Below are 15,215 nucleotides of genomic sequence, written 5' to 3'. Positions count from 1 at the left end.
CTATCTTATCTATAATATATATAATACTCTCTTTATTTATCTTAGTATAGCTAGTTTTAAGACTAACTTAATAAATAACTATTATAGTAAGCTAGTATATATTAAGGTGTAGTATAGTGCTCTAGCATCTTCTAGATTATAATATAATAGAGAGATAATTTATTTATAAACTATAAAAACTATCTAAGTTATTTATATTAACTATTATAATAATTATTATAATAATTATTATAATAATTATTATAATAACTATACTTTGCTGTTTAGTTTATTAGAAAAGGAGATAAATCTACTTAATTAAATAAAGCATTTCTCTATTATCTTATTGATAGTAATATATCTTTTAATTTTATTTTAAAGTTAACCTTTAAGTTTTTTATTAGCTTTATAAATTAAGGATAAATATTACTATCCTCTATAATAATAGCTAAGAATTTTAAAGCTGAGGCTTTAGCTGTTTAGATAAAGGTTCTTAATAAGATTATTTTTGGTTTAAAAGTATCTCTGATAATTAATATATAGATAATATTAGGTTAGAAGTATATATTACTTAGTATTATAGCTTACTTTATAGATAAGGATTAGAAATATTATTATATTCTTTTTAATATATTTAGTATTATAAAAAACTATACTATAGAGAATATAGCTAGTGTAATTATTAATACTCTTTAGAAGCTCTTAATAAAGAATACACTTAAATTTAACTATATTTCTATAGATAACGCTTCTAATTTTAAACCTAAGATTTTATCTAAGTTTTATAGGTCTATGTTTAATAAAGTACTACTAATAGTTATTTATATTTAATGCCTTATTTATATTATTAACTTTATAGTTTAGGAACTATATAACTACCTTAAAGTTGCCTATATGTTTATAATAGGCGATCTTATATAATATATATTATATATTAATAATAAATAAGTTATTAAGGATATTATGCTACTATAATAGACCTTAATAAGATAGTAGGCTACTTCTATTTTATAGAATAATAATCTTAAAGATTAATTAGATGATAAGACTTCTACTAATTAATATCTAGATAGGATATTAGATTTAGAAAGCTAAATTAGAGTAAGAGGTATTTTAATACTTATAGTAGTAATTACTAAAGTAAGCTACTTTATTTCTTACTTTCTACCTTTATTATTATTTATCCTTTTTTAGATTTACTACTTTATGCTTAAGATTAAAGTTAGTTTAATATAATCTATATAGTTCTTAGATCTTTAGAAGAATAGTGAAGATAAGGACCTTAAAAAGTGCTCTAAATATCTAATTATTAACGTAAAGATATACTAGAACTTAATTATATTAATATTAGTCTACACCCTTAAACTTTAAGCTTTAATCTAAGCTTAGTTTATAAATCATATTAATAATTACCTATTTAGGCTAAATAATCCTAAATAGCGCTAAATTTAGGTTATTCTTAATATCTCTATATACTTTTTTGCTATTATATATATTTTAAGTTAAGATTAATCTATTAATATTACTTATATAATTACTTTTATAAAGATCTATAATAATTATTTAATAAAATACTTAGAAGCTATTAAGAAGCTTAATAATAATAAGAATTCACTTTAGGTGTTAGCTCTTTTAGAAGTAGTATAAGTAGTAATAGTAAAACTAAAGAAGTACTAATTACTATAAGAGTAGTAGTAGTTTCTTTATATATCCTCTCTATTCCTCTCTCCTATATTAGTACTAAATTTAGTAAATAATAATCTAAGATTTTATAGTATTTATAAAACTTATTTTAGCTTATTAAAAGATATAGCTAGAGTAGAGTTTACTTAAATCTATACTAAGAAATACTATAAGGAGGTTCTATAGAATTCTAAGACTAATTTAGATAAAGTTTATAGATCTATCTATAATCTAACAGCTTTAATGCTTTAAAGCTTTAAGAAATAGGTATATTATTATATTTCTAATATTATTATAATAATTATATTTATAATAATTTATTATAATAATTAATATAATAATCCTTTTATAATTATTATATTAATATAGTTCTTTAGAAGTAAATAGATACTTTATCCTAGAAAGTAAATAATATTATTTGTGATTTCTTAAAGAAGTATAAGTATTATGCTACCTTTCTTTCTAAAAGTATAACTAAATCTATATAAAGTTATTCTATTAAGTAATTAATTTAGGACTTCTAGAAAACGTTAGAATAGGAGATAAAGTATTATAGTCTTTATAATATAGCTTATAACTATCTTTATATTATTTTAAGTTCTATCCTCCTTAAATAGGTATTTAGCTTTAGCTAATATATTTATTATTATATATACTTTAATATAAAACCTAAGATAATTTTTTATTAACTTTTTCTTATAATTTATAATAAATATTAGGATTAGCTTTTATTCTCCTATCTAGAGCTTTTTATTTTAGAGGACTTTATACTCTATAAACTAGATAAAGACTAAAACGTATTAATCTATTAAATATTCTAATATAAGGTTCTTAATATTAAGGATTCCTATTTTATTATTTATAGATTTATTATTAAGTATACTTAAAATATTATTAATATCTTAGGTAATAATAATAATATTTAAGATTTAGTAGAATTAAAGTTTTTAGATATAGAACTTACTAAACTATTTAGCTAAGTTTTAAACTTTATAGATAAGCTGAATTAAGCTTCTTAGATATTATTATTTAGCTTATAAGTATTATAATAAGGTTTATAGGCTTTTAGAAGCTCCTTATTATTATTAAGTTAGAGAAGTAGTTAGAGAATAAGAGGGTAATTAAGTAGCTAAAGGATTATAGAGGAAATAGATTATAGTAATTTCCTATTATTAGAAATTAGTAATATACTATAATAATATAATTTATTTCTTATATAGTTTTAATATTTTAATTTAGATTTTAACTCTTTTCTAAACCTCTCTTAGTATATTATATTTATAAAATAGACTATTACTTAGAACCTAAATTATAGTCTCTACCCTACTTATATACTTAATACTTAAATAAGAAGGCCTTACTTATTATTTATACCTACTTAGTACTTACCTAGGTACCCCTCTATACCTATAGACTATATAGGTATATACCTATATAGATATCTATAGATAGCTTGAAGCCTACACTAAAAGCATAATCTAGTACTGCAACTTACTGAGGGATTCCAAGAACCTTGGGCCATTTGGAGTAGTCCACTGGCTTGTTGGAGGGGAGGTCCTTCCAGTTGGCCTTGCAGGTGACTTTCAAGTCCATACCCTTGCCGGAGAGCAGGTATGTCGGGATCAGAAGCTGCTTGGTCGGCTCGTAGTTTCCGATTTGCGAAAGGCGTAAGACATCATCAAAGTCGAAGTTCTTGGTCTTCTTGGAGAATGTCTTATCCGCCCATGTATACATCCCTTGGATGTTCCACCAGTACTGCTTGGGAACCCAAACCTTCGGGATTGAATCCACAGTTGACTTGCGGGCCGTAATGTGGCAGTACCTGCACATGATAAGATGGTCAGGAGGGGTCCTTGGGGACATGAGGGCAGAAGTATAATTCATGTGGGCTTACTGACCAGTCTCCAGGGTTCCCCTTCCATTCGGCCGGGCCAGGTGTGGTGTAGACGCCGACGCCAATCTGGTTTCCTTGAGCCTTTGCAGGGTCGAAGGTGATTCTCCCCTTGGCATTATACTGCTTGACTTGCTCCTTGAAAAATGGTCCGTTGCTAAGTTAAACTCACTGATTAAGTCTCCAGCCTGAAAACACACCTTGCTAACAGTTCTATAACCCAGTGTAATACGTGCGGAAAACTGGCGAGGGTCCAGGGGTGCGGCGGCAACACAGCCCGCGAAGACCATGACCCAGAACAAAGCGAAGATTTTAGAAAGAACCATGATAATGGCCAAGAGGTCTGCGATTGACAATAAAGCTGGGGGAAAATATGGAAAGACTTTTGATGAAGCACCGTCAGCTGATGATGAATAAAACTTTAGATCGAGTACCGCAGAGTGCTTGTCCTTGAACTTATAGGAATCATGAAGCCCACTATGGAAGCATTCGGCATTTTGTCGATAGTGCTGCGTTACCGCCCAGAAGCCAAGTTCATGATGTCGTCAAATTCGGTATTAAACTCGCTGCCGGAAAGGATTCCAGCAGACCACAGCGGATATAGCCGCGTCCACCTAAACACAAGCGGTTCTAAAGTTGGAAGACATCTGTGGGGTTGGTATTACAGACTGGGCAGACAGAATCTCCGTGGCTGAGTCTGTGGCTACGAATGCTTTAGCGACATGCACGAGACAACAAGAACAGCACTTGGTTCAAGAACTATTTTATGTGGATATTCAAGAGAAGCGTACGAGTCAAAGGTTCTCAAAAATCGAGAGATGGGGTCATGTTCGTGCCAAGAACACACAGACTTGGGTCGTTCCTAAATGGCGGGTCAGCCGGAGGGATGGTAGGCAGTGCACTTCCAGGAGAATCGTTGAAATCTCCTAACAGTTTCAGGAGCCACTGAGGCATATGTTTTGGGCACATTACTTTGGAATGTTACGTTGAGAATTTTGTCCAGGACAGCATGGAACTTGAAGGTAGACTTTTGCAATTCAAGCAGACGGTGGTATGGATGGCAACAAGAACGATGATGGCGGAAATGATAACAGTGACAAAAGTAGGAGTTGAGAAAAGAACAAAATAAAACGAAAGCCCGTGTGTAATAGAACAGATGGATTTGAACTGACCGGGACATGCTATGTTCGCCCGGGTAGCTAGAAGCATCTGCTATTCCTGTTGCACTTTTGAAAAAAGGTTAGAAGAAACCACGGCTGCTTCCGAGCGTCAGAGACACTCATAAAGCAGTGCCGATATCTTTCGTCGTGCCTCACTACCTCTTCGCATTGAAACATCCTTTGGTCTGGCACCAGGAGATACCTTGGGACCTGCAAAGCCTTGCATGTGGGGTAGGGTCTTCCAAAAGCCCTGCACGCTTGCCTCCTATTTCGGGTGTAATCTCGTCCGTCCAATACTGCTGGTACCAGATGGTGTAGTTTCCTTCTAAGTAGACTCGATCGCCATGTCTTTTTAATAAATACTTGAAGCCGCAAAAATTGCATTTGCAATTACAAAATCGAACACCAGGATCAACTTCGTCGGTGTTCCAAAAGCTCTTCAGCAGTGAACCTCGAAGCACCTCCTCGAAGAACGTGATGTGTGGGCACAGTAGCGCCTCATACTTCTCCCCAACCCTGTCGAAGGTCTTTTTGAGAAAGCTTAGGGTGATGGGGACACCAGCGCGCAGCTTGAACATCGGCAAGCACCATTCCAACAAGAGGTAGCAGTGCGCTCGGTCCTTCATCATGCGAACCGCAGGTTGCTTGATGCCTTTGTCGTGGCCCATGATTTCCGCGAAGCAGTCGGTGCACTCCACGAATGGAGACTTGTCTTGTGCGCATTCTTTAGCGTTTGAAATGGTGCCAATATCGACCAATTTGTCGTGCATATCGGGCCATGTGAAGGTCTTGTGAGCGCAAAGTTGGAGTGGACCTGAATAGGAAGAGTATGAACGCTCTCTGCTTGTGCTATAAGCATACGTCAAACGTTTAGTCTCATCACTGCTGTAGTGGGAACAGCAATCCAATGGATCTTGACCATCCGCGCATTTTCTGCATTCTTGATTCCACAGAGCGTCCACGGGCGAGTCGTAACGATATCTTTGGTTCTTTGTCGAAATACACTCCGAACAGAGAAGACTGGCTATACGCTGCTTTCTGACCTCTTTGCGGAACGGATATTGCGCCATCAGTGTTACCCCTAGATACCTGACTGGTTCAAGTGCCGTATTGAACTGTTTATGCCATAACGTAATGAAATCCGTTTCAAAGAACTTTCTTGTGATTGCGTCGAGTTGCGTCTGCGTTCGTGTGCTGACCGTGGCACAACTGCAGAATCTGTGCCTGCAGTTCCTGTCGACAAGAGCGGGATACAACATTATGTATCTTTGGTAGCATTGTCTTATCCAGTTATCGCTTTCTCGCTTGGAACAAAGCTTTGGACGATCTTCTTCGTTCTGAGGGTTACTGTAGAGATGCAAGCCTGCACACACGTTGGCGAGGCGGTAAGAGACTTGGCGAAAGAACCAAAAGTCAACAGCGTCCATGCAGTCAATGATCTCCAAGATCAGCTCGTCGGGTAGCGAATAGAGTCGTGAGTTTTGGTTCTGGTGTCTTCGGATCAGCCAACCTGGCAAGGCATCGTCGGATGCCTGTTCGAGAGGGGGAACTGCATCTCCGCGGTGCTCGTCATCTAGAAACTGCTGAGAACAAATCATTTTCTTACGTCCCTTATTCCTCTTGCCTTTCGATAAGTACGGCATTTTGCTTGCCCGTGGATTGAGAATGGGCTTATCAGGTTGTTGTGCGAGTTTGGTTCTTGGTGTTTTATCATGTGTCGTGTTTGTGGGAGTACGGATCATGACGTCGGACGACTCACATACCGGCGAGCGAATTTAAATATTTCGCCTCAGGAATGAGTCACTTGAACAGCTGTAATTTTCCATCAAAGACGAAGAGGTACATCGATCACTGTCCACGCTGTTATACTGCTTAAATAAGATTTGTCTAAATTGTGGTCTGTCAATCAAGGTCTCGAGTTACACATTACTTCTATTACTTACGTAGCTACCCAGACGGCATGGTCCCATTAATCAGCTCCACTCTGGCGCCGACGTCCGGAACAGTCTCAAAGGACGGAGATCCGGGCTCTGAGGCGTCAGAAGGCCGATCGTGTATCGACATTGAATCAAGCTGAGGACAGCCGGTATGGCTGAATTGCCGCGACTCATTGCCGGTGCGGCCCCGCTGATTCAAGCACGTCCCCATATTATTCATCGGCGACGGCGCCCAAGTCGGCTCCGACTCTTTGGTTCCGCCACCAATTCCGAACAAACCGAACGTGAGTCGGGTAAAGTGGGGGATAACGCAAGGTGTCTCTAAAGAGCTGAGAAAGATCTAATCAGATTTGCAATCATAAATCCGTGCGGCAGCCACCGCCGGTAGTGCGATTGCGACACACTGTCAACTCGCACTTGACCCACAGCGCAAGTCTCGTAATACGAGCCGAGCTCCGATTTCGTAGTGAAAGACAATCTGTTAAAGCTGAGGTGTCCTGCAACTGGAGCTCAACACTCAATTGTTCCAGCTGCCAAGACTCACATTTCTACCCCTCGACTTTGGATATCTCAACTACTGCCCGACCAATCAAGATGCTGCAACCCTTGAAGAACGTTGTTGTCCTCGGAGGATCATATGTCGGTCTTGTAGGTGTCTCTTTGTACTTATGCTGTTGCCTATATAACAAATGCTAACAGCTCGCCGTGCATTAGGCCGCTGTGGGCGAGCTTGCCGCTGCTCTGCCAGCATCCCACCGCGTGAGTGAACTTCCCGAAGAACAACTTTGAAAAGAGTGACGACTGACTCGTAGCTGGCAGATCTTGCTGGTCGAACCGCACAGTCACTTTCATCATCTCTTCGCGTTCGTGAGTTGCCAGTATTGTGCACTGCTTCGTTAAGATTTATGGCTAACCCTTGATTCAGCCTCGTTTCGCAGTCCTGCCAGACCATGAGCATAAAGCCTTCATTCCATACACAGCAGCTTTCTCAAAGTCATCCGACCCATCGCGGCATCAGGTGATTCAAGCCCGCGCCAAGTCTCTCCGCCCCGATTCCGTCATTTTGGATAGAGAATGGCAAGGTTCAGGAGAGATTCCGTTCGAATATTTGGTTGTCACAACAGGCACCAGATTGCCAAGCCCTGGAACCATGCCCGGTGATGACAAGCCATCATCGGTCGACACCTTGAGAGCGCATCAGCAGGCGGTTCAGAAGGCATCTTCTGTCATTCTCATCGGAGGCGGCGCGGTGGGCGTCCAGATGGCCACGGATCTTAAGGAAATCTACCCCGAAAAGGAGGTGACCCTTGTGCATTCACGAGAGCATCTCATGCCTCTTTACCACACCAAGTTGGATGAGATCATCAAGGCTCGATTTGAAGAGTTGGGAATTAAGTATGCTCATACCCTAAACATTCCCTTCCGGTCGCAGCAGTTATTAACGTTTTATTTAAGGTTGATCACTGGCTCTCGCGCCGTGATTCTGCCTGGCGGTCTTGCCTCCCAGAAGTCAGTCAAGCTGCAGGATGGTCGCGAGCTCACAGCGGATCTCATCATCCCCGCAACAGGGCAAACACCCAACAACCAATTTCTCCAGGATCTCAAGCAAACCGGCGACGCCCCTCTTGTGAACCCGGCAAACGGCTTCATCAAAGTACGACCGACTCTTCAGTTCCAAGACCCGGCATACTCTCACATGTTTGCTGCTGGTGATATTGCCGACTCTGGTGCGCACAAGGCTGCCCGCCCTGGTGCCGGGCAAGCGAAGGTGGTCGCTCAGAACATTCTGGCTATGATCAACGGCCAAGAGCCGACGGAGCACATTGTAGTTACTCCTCCGGCAATTCATCTGTCATTGGGACTGGTAAGACCACACCTCCGTGTAACTGTTGAAAAGAAGTCCCGCTGACCAAGACCTCCTCTTTCCCCCGACACAGAAAAAGAACTTCGTGTTCAGAAACCCTGATGTTGCAGCAGGACAGACCGAGCCAGCAGTCGTGCCGCGAGAAGAGTAAGCCACCACCATTTCATGGGCAACTATTACCGTGTACTGACTTTTTATTCAGGGGAACAGCAGACATGAACATTGAGGGTGTGTGGGAGCGAAGAGGTGTTCGTGTCACCGACCCCAGAGAGTACCACCTGTAATAATAGAAAGAGTGGAGGCCACTCACTGTTGTAAGTACCTGCAGAGAAAGACGGCGAGATGTTCCGATGCATAATACACCGGTCGTTAGATAGACTTAGAGGTCGATCAAGCAGTTATCGCAAACCAGTATATGTTGATCAAAGAGGAAAGACCAATGACATAAAAGAGAAATAGTCTTCCATATGTGTTTTCTAGCGAAGCCGGTGACACAGACAGGGGGGATTCGTTCAACAGACCCACTGATCCGGGAACGGTTCCGTATCGGAATGAAGCCCCAAGCCCAGACCTGGGCAATATTCAGGCTGAGACTGCTGGTCAGCATCGTGAATGCCCTCCAAATGCCTGACTCTTCTTTGCATTGCCAAGAATTAGACAGGCGGCAATCAGACCAATTCGGGGTGACATAGCCTGCTTTGCATTCAAGTTCTGCCTTGTTGGATCGTTGCTGCGCTTAGCCCCGCCGTCGGTACCCGCCAGATGGCTTTCTGTACGGCAATCAATGCCTTCTTTGGCACTTGAAGGCTGGTATTCTAGCAAGCTTACCCTGTCATCGGGCGTCGCTGTGCCGCTGACCAGTATCAACATTTGGCTCGGCTGGCAACTCACCATTCAGATCGAAAGTCAGGCTTCTGTCCTTACTTAGTTAATAGTGATACATGCACATACCGGCATTGATGAAAACGAGACAACCAAACGGGCGCTGTTGTGTATGGTGATGTGCGAGCTGCTCAAAGGCAGTGGTGCGGATTGATGTGGCTGGGTCATGCAACCGAGCCAACAGTGAGCTAGGGTTGCTCAACATTCGTCTCCAGAGAACCAACGGCGAAACGCGAAATCAACAGGGGACCTCCGCCTGTGCCGCAGACGATCTAGTGGACACTGGGATTTTAGGCAACGATATTGAACTGATAAAGACCCTTCAATTGCATCTGATCCGCGCAAACATCAAATAGTTTGCCCAAGAAACTCCCAATCAATTTCGAGGACTCAGTGACCATGACCACAATGTCAATATCTCTCATTCTCATTTCAACGTTGCTACAGCTCTCTAGTGGATGTGATCTCCTCGATGGCCGAAAGGACTACGCCAACCGAACCTATGGACAGACATGCGTTGAGGCAGCCGCGAACGACAAGGAATCTCTGGCAGTCTGTCTTCTGCAGCGGAATTCGATCGACAGAATACTTGACTGTGGAATGCGGGATGATAAAAGCAATCATGCATCGGGCATGTTGGATGCAAAGCAAATTCTGGAGACTGTCGCTGGGACATCCAAGTGCGAGGAGAGTTGCGAGCTTTCGTCGGTGTTGCAGCGATGTCCACAAACAGATCGGGAGGCGTTTTTGGGCTGCCTTTGCTGCAATCTCGTGAAGCCTGAGCAAGTTCAGTGTCTTCATCGTTGCACGTCAGAATACCCCCGCGTGTTCATCAATTCAGAATCTTCGAGAGAGCCAAAACACCTATTCACTTGTGAAGCCGAGTGTTCTTATTGGCGTCAAGTACGTACTCTCGTAACGTTGCAACAGGATTATGCACTGATACGATTTGTAGCCCAAAGAATTGAGAAGAGGTGTCGAAGAAAGCGAGGAATCACCTCAATGCTTGTTCACAGTTATCGACGGTCACCCCCACTCCACCGATCGGCTAAATTGCCCATTGCCATCGAGAGAGAAACTCAGAGACGGCCTTATTCTCGGCAGAGCTTTGGGTGGCTTGAGAAGACCAGGCAGACCTGATATCGATACACCTCACAATCAGGGTCGGCCTTACGACGGACAAAGGGGAGGTGGTCAAAGAGGTGGAGGACAGAGAGCCGACCGGAGTCGAGACTTTCACGCAACATCAATACAAGGGGCTTCGCAAACAAGATCAGCGGCAGAAGCTACATCTAGCTCTGAATCTGGGGAGGATCCTGAGGTTGATGATGGATCGGAACCGACAAAGTCGGCTGAACAGAGTTTCCAGGCGTTTACACGTACCACTAAGTCTGCTGCCACGACGACGTTAGCAACGACCCCCGATGGTGTGCCGACTAGCACGACCACGTCGCTTAGTAACTCTGCTGCGATGAAAACTGGCTCCTGGTCAGCGACAGTGCTTATTTTGGTGTTGATACAACTCACGAGGTGATTCGGAGAATACAGACCATATTCAAGATATCAAAAATGTGAAAAGGGTGAAGAAGGTAGCTACAGATCCAGATTCAGCTTATTAACGTCGTAAATATTACAGCACAAAGATTCTATAAGGGCGACAGCGGAACAGAAACTCATAGGGTTAGTGATAATAAAAGCGACGAGGATGATATCGACGACGAGGATGATAACGAGGATGATAACGACGACGACAACGACGACAACAACGACGACGACGAAGACGACGACGACGACGACGACGACGACGACAAAGACGACGACGACGACGACGACGACGACGACAAAGACGACGAAGACGACGACGACGACGAAGACGACGAAGACGACGACGACGACGAAGACGACGACGACGACGAAGACGACGACGACGACGAAGACGACGACGACGACGAAGACGACGACGACATCAATAACATTAAACGACAACATTAATAAAAACGATAGCGACAGTAACAATAGGAGTAGACAAAGGGACCAGAAGAGTAATAGAGACGACAGAGACGACAGAGATGATAGAGACGACAGAGACGACAGAGACGACAGAGACGACAGAGACGACAGAGACGACAGAGTGGATGCTCACTCATATACACAAAGTCTAACCAACTGAACATCAAAAATCCTCGACCCTTGAATTTTCCTCCTAGGTTAATGTTTTGCCTTCGGGCTATCATGTATTTGTTTGATTTGATTTTGGACCTATACTTATGGGTGACGAAGTCGGACTTTGTACCTCTCCGTGGTGTCACCTGGGATCTTTCAGCAAAAGAATGCTAAATCAGATACGGAAAGGAAACCTTCGATCCGCATGTCATTTTCAATCACGCGCGACAATCGCAGTAGAGCACGAGACCATTGTGGGTGCTGCTCATTTGGTCAATCTTCTGATGGTTGACTGATGCCTGCGTCAATGGCCGGTGAATACCAGTCATTGCCCTTCTCATCACGAAGGATGCCTCAAGCCCTGGCTGGAGATGCCTTCAACCTTGGCTGGAGATGCCGACCGACAGAAGCCCTTCGACCGACAGAACCCATTCGACCGACAGAAGCCATTCGACCGACAGAAGCCCAGCGAGCGATCAGCAGAAGCCCCTCGACCAACAGAAGCCCAGAAGCCCAGAATCCCAGAAGCCGACAAGCTGAGCGCCTCACACATGGTCTCTCTACCTCCACGGCTCCCAGTCTATCGACGGCATCTCTGCTCGGCTCTACCTCCGCATCTCCTCTTCTCGAGACAGTCTGTCGACAGCAACCCTGCTCAGACATGCCTGCTCATCTTCATTACAATGCTGTGGACGGAGCTACAACTTTCATCGTCGTTTACCCAGAAACTCAGCGCATTTGGATCTTTCACCCAATTGGCTCCATGGACCGCACACTTGACTATGGTGGCCGGAAGACATCGGTTACTACGCTTGCAAAGAGAGGGATACAGTGAGTTGCCGAGTGTTGCCTTTCTCTTCCCAGAACAACATTGCTGACATCTCAGGACTACAGACACATCGCATCGCCCGGCTTATCCAACGTATGTGGCTACAGGATTGCTGTTCAACGGATACGACTCAAGTTTGACTCTACGCATGAAGACGAGGAAGATTGACTTGGCAAGGTCTCCATTGGCAAGAAGGAGCAACATTTGGAGTTATGTCTACGCAGACATTGATGGCGAGATCTGTTTGGAGAGGATCGTTTGGGCTCTTACAACTCGCGGGAACAAAAAGAGAGAAGAAAAAGATAAGGAAGGGGAAAAAAAGAAGAGAAAAAAAAAGAAAAAGAAAAGGAAAAAAAAAAAAGAAAAAGGAAGAAAGAGAAGGAAAAAAAAAAAAAGGAAAACAAAAAAAAGAAGAAGAGTGCGGAAAGGAAACAAAAGATCCAACAGGAAGGACAGGAAGCAAAGGACAGTAGGATCCGCGATGGTCCGGGAGGGAGGAAGATGCCATGGAGAGAAGGACACACACAAGGATCGGGTATGGGTAGGAGAAGGCGACAGGGAGCAATGGGAAGGGATTGAAGCGGGAACGGGGTTGATTGGAAGTCCTTGAGGCGCAGCATGGGTATGTTGGGAAGGGGCATGTCTGAGGCAAGGCGGAGGAAAACATGGGAGACGGCAACAGGCGACTGGACTTGATCGCATCAAGGCATCCACCACGAAAACACACGAGTACGGGCACGCATCCAGCACCACAACAACCACCACAGCTCGATCACATCATGGAATCCATCACGAGACAGCTCGAACACGAGCATGCATCCAGCGCAGCTCGATCGCCCCACGGCACCTATCACGAAACAGCACGAGTACGGGCACGCATCTAGCGGCACAACAACCAGCGCAACTCGATCGCATCATGACATCCACCGCGAGCCAGCAAGTACGCAGGCGCTCAACTCGAAATACTGAAGCCTTCTCGGACAAGTGCAAAGACAGGTAGGCGATACTACTGAGATTTCCAACCACATGCTGTTGCTGACTCTTATTTTTCTCGGGTCCATCACCTTTCCACAATTATCGGAACGACACCTCCCTACCAAATCATTGAGCTCACTCGACGAGGACCAGTCGCATGGTCGAGTTCAACGGATTGATGTGCCTGGCATCTTCAGAACGGCGACGTCTGGGTAGACCACGAACGAAAAGTCGAGGACATACAACCATCTAATCCACCGTGATTGATGTGCCTGGCATCTTCTGTGCCTGGCATCTTCAGAACGGCGACATCTGGGTGGACCACGGAGTCGAGGGCACACAACCATCTCACCCGCTCATCGATGTGCCTGGCATCTTCAGAACGGCGACATCTGGGTGGACCGCGGACGTGGACATAACATTGGTCAAAAGCATGGCCCAGAGCTACATGAACGAGAACCACCACCCTCGCTGTATCGGGGACCATGCTTTCCAGAGCTGCATGAAAATCCCGAGAACCATCATCCTCGCTGTAGTTCCCTGCAACGTCGACATCGCCACCCAAGAGTTCATCACCATGGCGCAAGCATTCGACCCCAAGGGAGTCCGAACGATGAGTGTTCTCACCAAGCGGCATTGCAACAAGTTGTCTGCGAGCTCATCGAAGGAAAGTGATTTCGACAGTGTCGCCGCGTTGAACTATCATCCTCGCTGCTTAGGTGTTCTCACCCAGCCGGACCTTGCAACTGAGCGGGCAATGCAACAAGTTGTCTACGGGCTTATCGTTTGCGAGCTCATCGTCTGCGAACTCATCGAAGGAGAGCGATTTCCACTGCGTCGCCGCGTTTCAAAGCTACCTTGTTACCGATGCAACGCGATTGGGATGGAATTCAAGAAGGTCTCGGAATTGCGCCCTTGTGGCAAGGAGCCTGAATGACATGCCATTCCCTTCATAGATCATAGCTAGTTGGATATTTAGTCTCGTCAACTTCACAATCTCCTGCTCTCGTTGTCTGAGCTCGTTGAGTCCTGTCTGAACGTGACAGACCACTAATTACGCACACGTTCGGCTTACGTGAAGCCACCTCTGCCGCCCTCTGGATGGCATCTCACGGGGTGGCCAACCCTCGCGGACCCGCCTCTGAGGGAGTTGGACGCGCCTTTCCCGAATCCCAAGAAGCGTCAACCCGACCCAGTCCATCATGCAATCCTCCGAACATTTGCCTCGAATGATCGAACCCCAACGCCTCGCGCCAACGACGTCTTCAGCCCCTCACTTCAAGAGGCGCCGCGCAACTCGTCTTCTCCCTCCCTGCTTCAAAAAGCCCGACTTCCGCCCTACGCCTTACCACTGGCATCAAACCAACAGGCGTTACGGAATCTTTAACCTACGTAACCCCCATGCCTTCACTCCGTCACCTCGAGGCCTCGAGAGGCGTTGCTCGCGCGGACATCTCCATCCGCTTACTCGAGGCAACAGCCAGCTCCTTTCCGATTTTGATGCAGACAGCTAATTCCCACGTCAGGACGCTTTCACGACGAGGATCCTGCCCTGAGCCTCTCACAACAGCAACTGTCCCTGCTCAATACTCTCTTTGCGCTTGCCAGCCTCAATCTTTGCGTCAAATGCCTACTTACGCCCCCGGCAGCGACTATCCCGCACAGCACGCTGTACCCTTTTCGCAGTCGTTAGACTCCTCGATTGCTATTCTCTGCCTCGGAAACCCCCGTCATTTCCGACCCTTCTATCCGTCAACTCCCTCCGCCAACAACGTCAACCCTACGATCAGGATCAGAACCGCCCCCGGGGCTCCGGTGCCCCGCCGCATGATCGACGCCCGCCCGTTCCGGG

General features: G+C 44.3%; 3 protein-coding genes across 3 annotated transcripts; 2 read left to right on the top strand and 1 right to left on the bottom strand.

Moving 5' to 3' along the window:
- Positions 1-3,153: 3,153 nt before the first annotated feature.
- Positions 3,154-5,483, bottom strand: CGCS363_v010572 (uncharacterized protein; the record flags this gene model as incomplete). The annotated part of the gene is made up of 3 exons (XM_036642421.1): positions 3,154-3,484; positions 3,561-3,710; positions 5,218-5,483. 3 exons carry the CDS (start codon positions 5,481-5,483, stop codon positions 3,154-3,156), a joined length of 747 nt encoding a protein of 248 aa, XP_036491645.1.
- A 1,761-nt stretch (positions 5,484-7,244) lies between these two features.
- Positions 7,245-8,798, top strand: fer8-0 (Fe-regulated protein 8; the record flags this gene model as incomplete). The annotated part of the gene is made up of 7 exons (XM_036642420.1): positions 7,245-7,298; positions 7,365-7,409; positions 7,470-7,517; positions 7,576-8,045; positions 8,106-8,514; positions 8,588-8,661; positions 8,717-8,798. 7 exons carry the CDS (start codon positions 7,245-7,247, stop codon positions 8,796-8,798), a joined length of 1,182 nt encoding a protein of 393 aa, XP_036491646.1.
- A 1,006-nt stretch (positions 8,799-9,804) lies between these two features.
- On the top strand, positions 9,805-11,388 carry CGCS363_v010570 (uncharacterized protein; the record flags this gene model as incomplete). The annotated part of the gene is made up of 2 exons (XM_036642419.1): positions 9,805-9,948; positions 11,002-11,388. 2 exons carry the CDS (start codon positions 9,805-9,807, stop codon positions 11,386-11,388), a joined length of 531 nt encoding a protein of 176 aa, XP_036491647.1.
- Between the last annotated feature and the right edge of the window lie 3,827 nt (positions 11,389-15,215).

Source organism: Colletotrichum siamense, assembly GCF_013390195.1.
Source record: "Colletotrichum siamense strain Cg363 chromosome Unknown KSG_Cg363_contig07, whole genome shotgun sequence".
NCBI classification, from domain to species: Eukaryota; Fungi; Ascomycota; class Sordariomycetes; order Glomerellales; family Glomerellaceae; genus Colletotrichum; species Colletotrichum siamense.
This window is presented reverse-complemented; position numbering and strand designations above follow the sequence as displayed.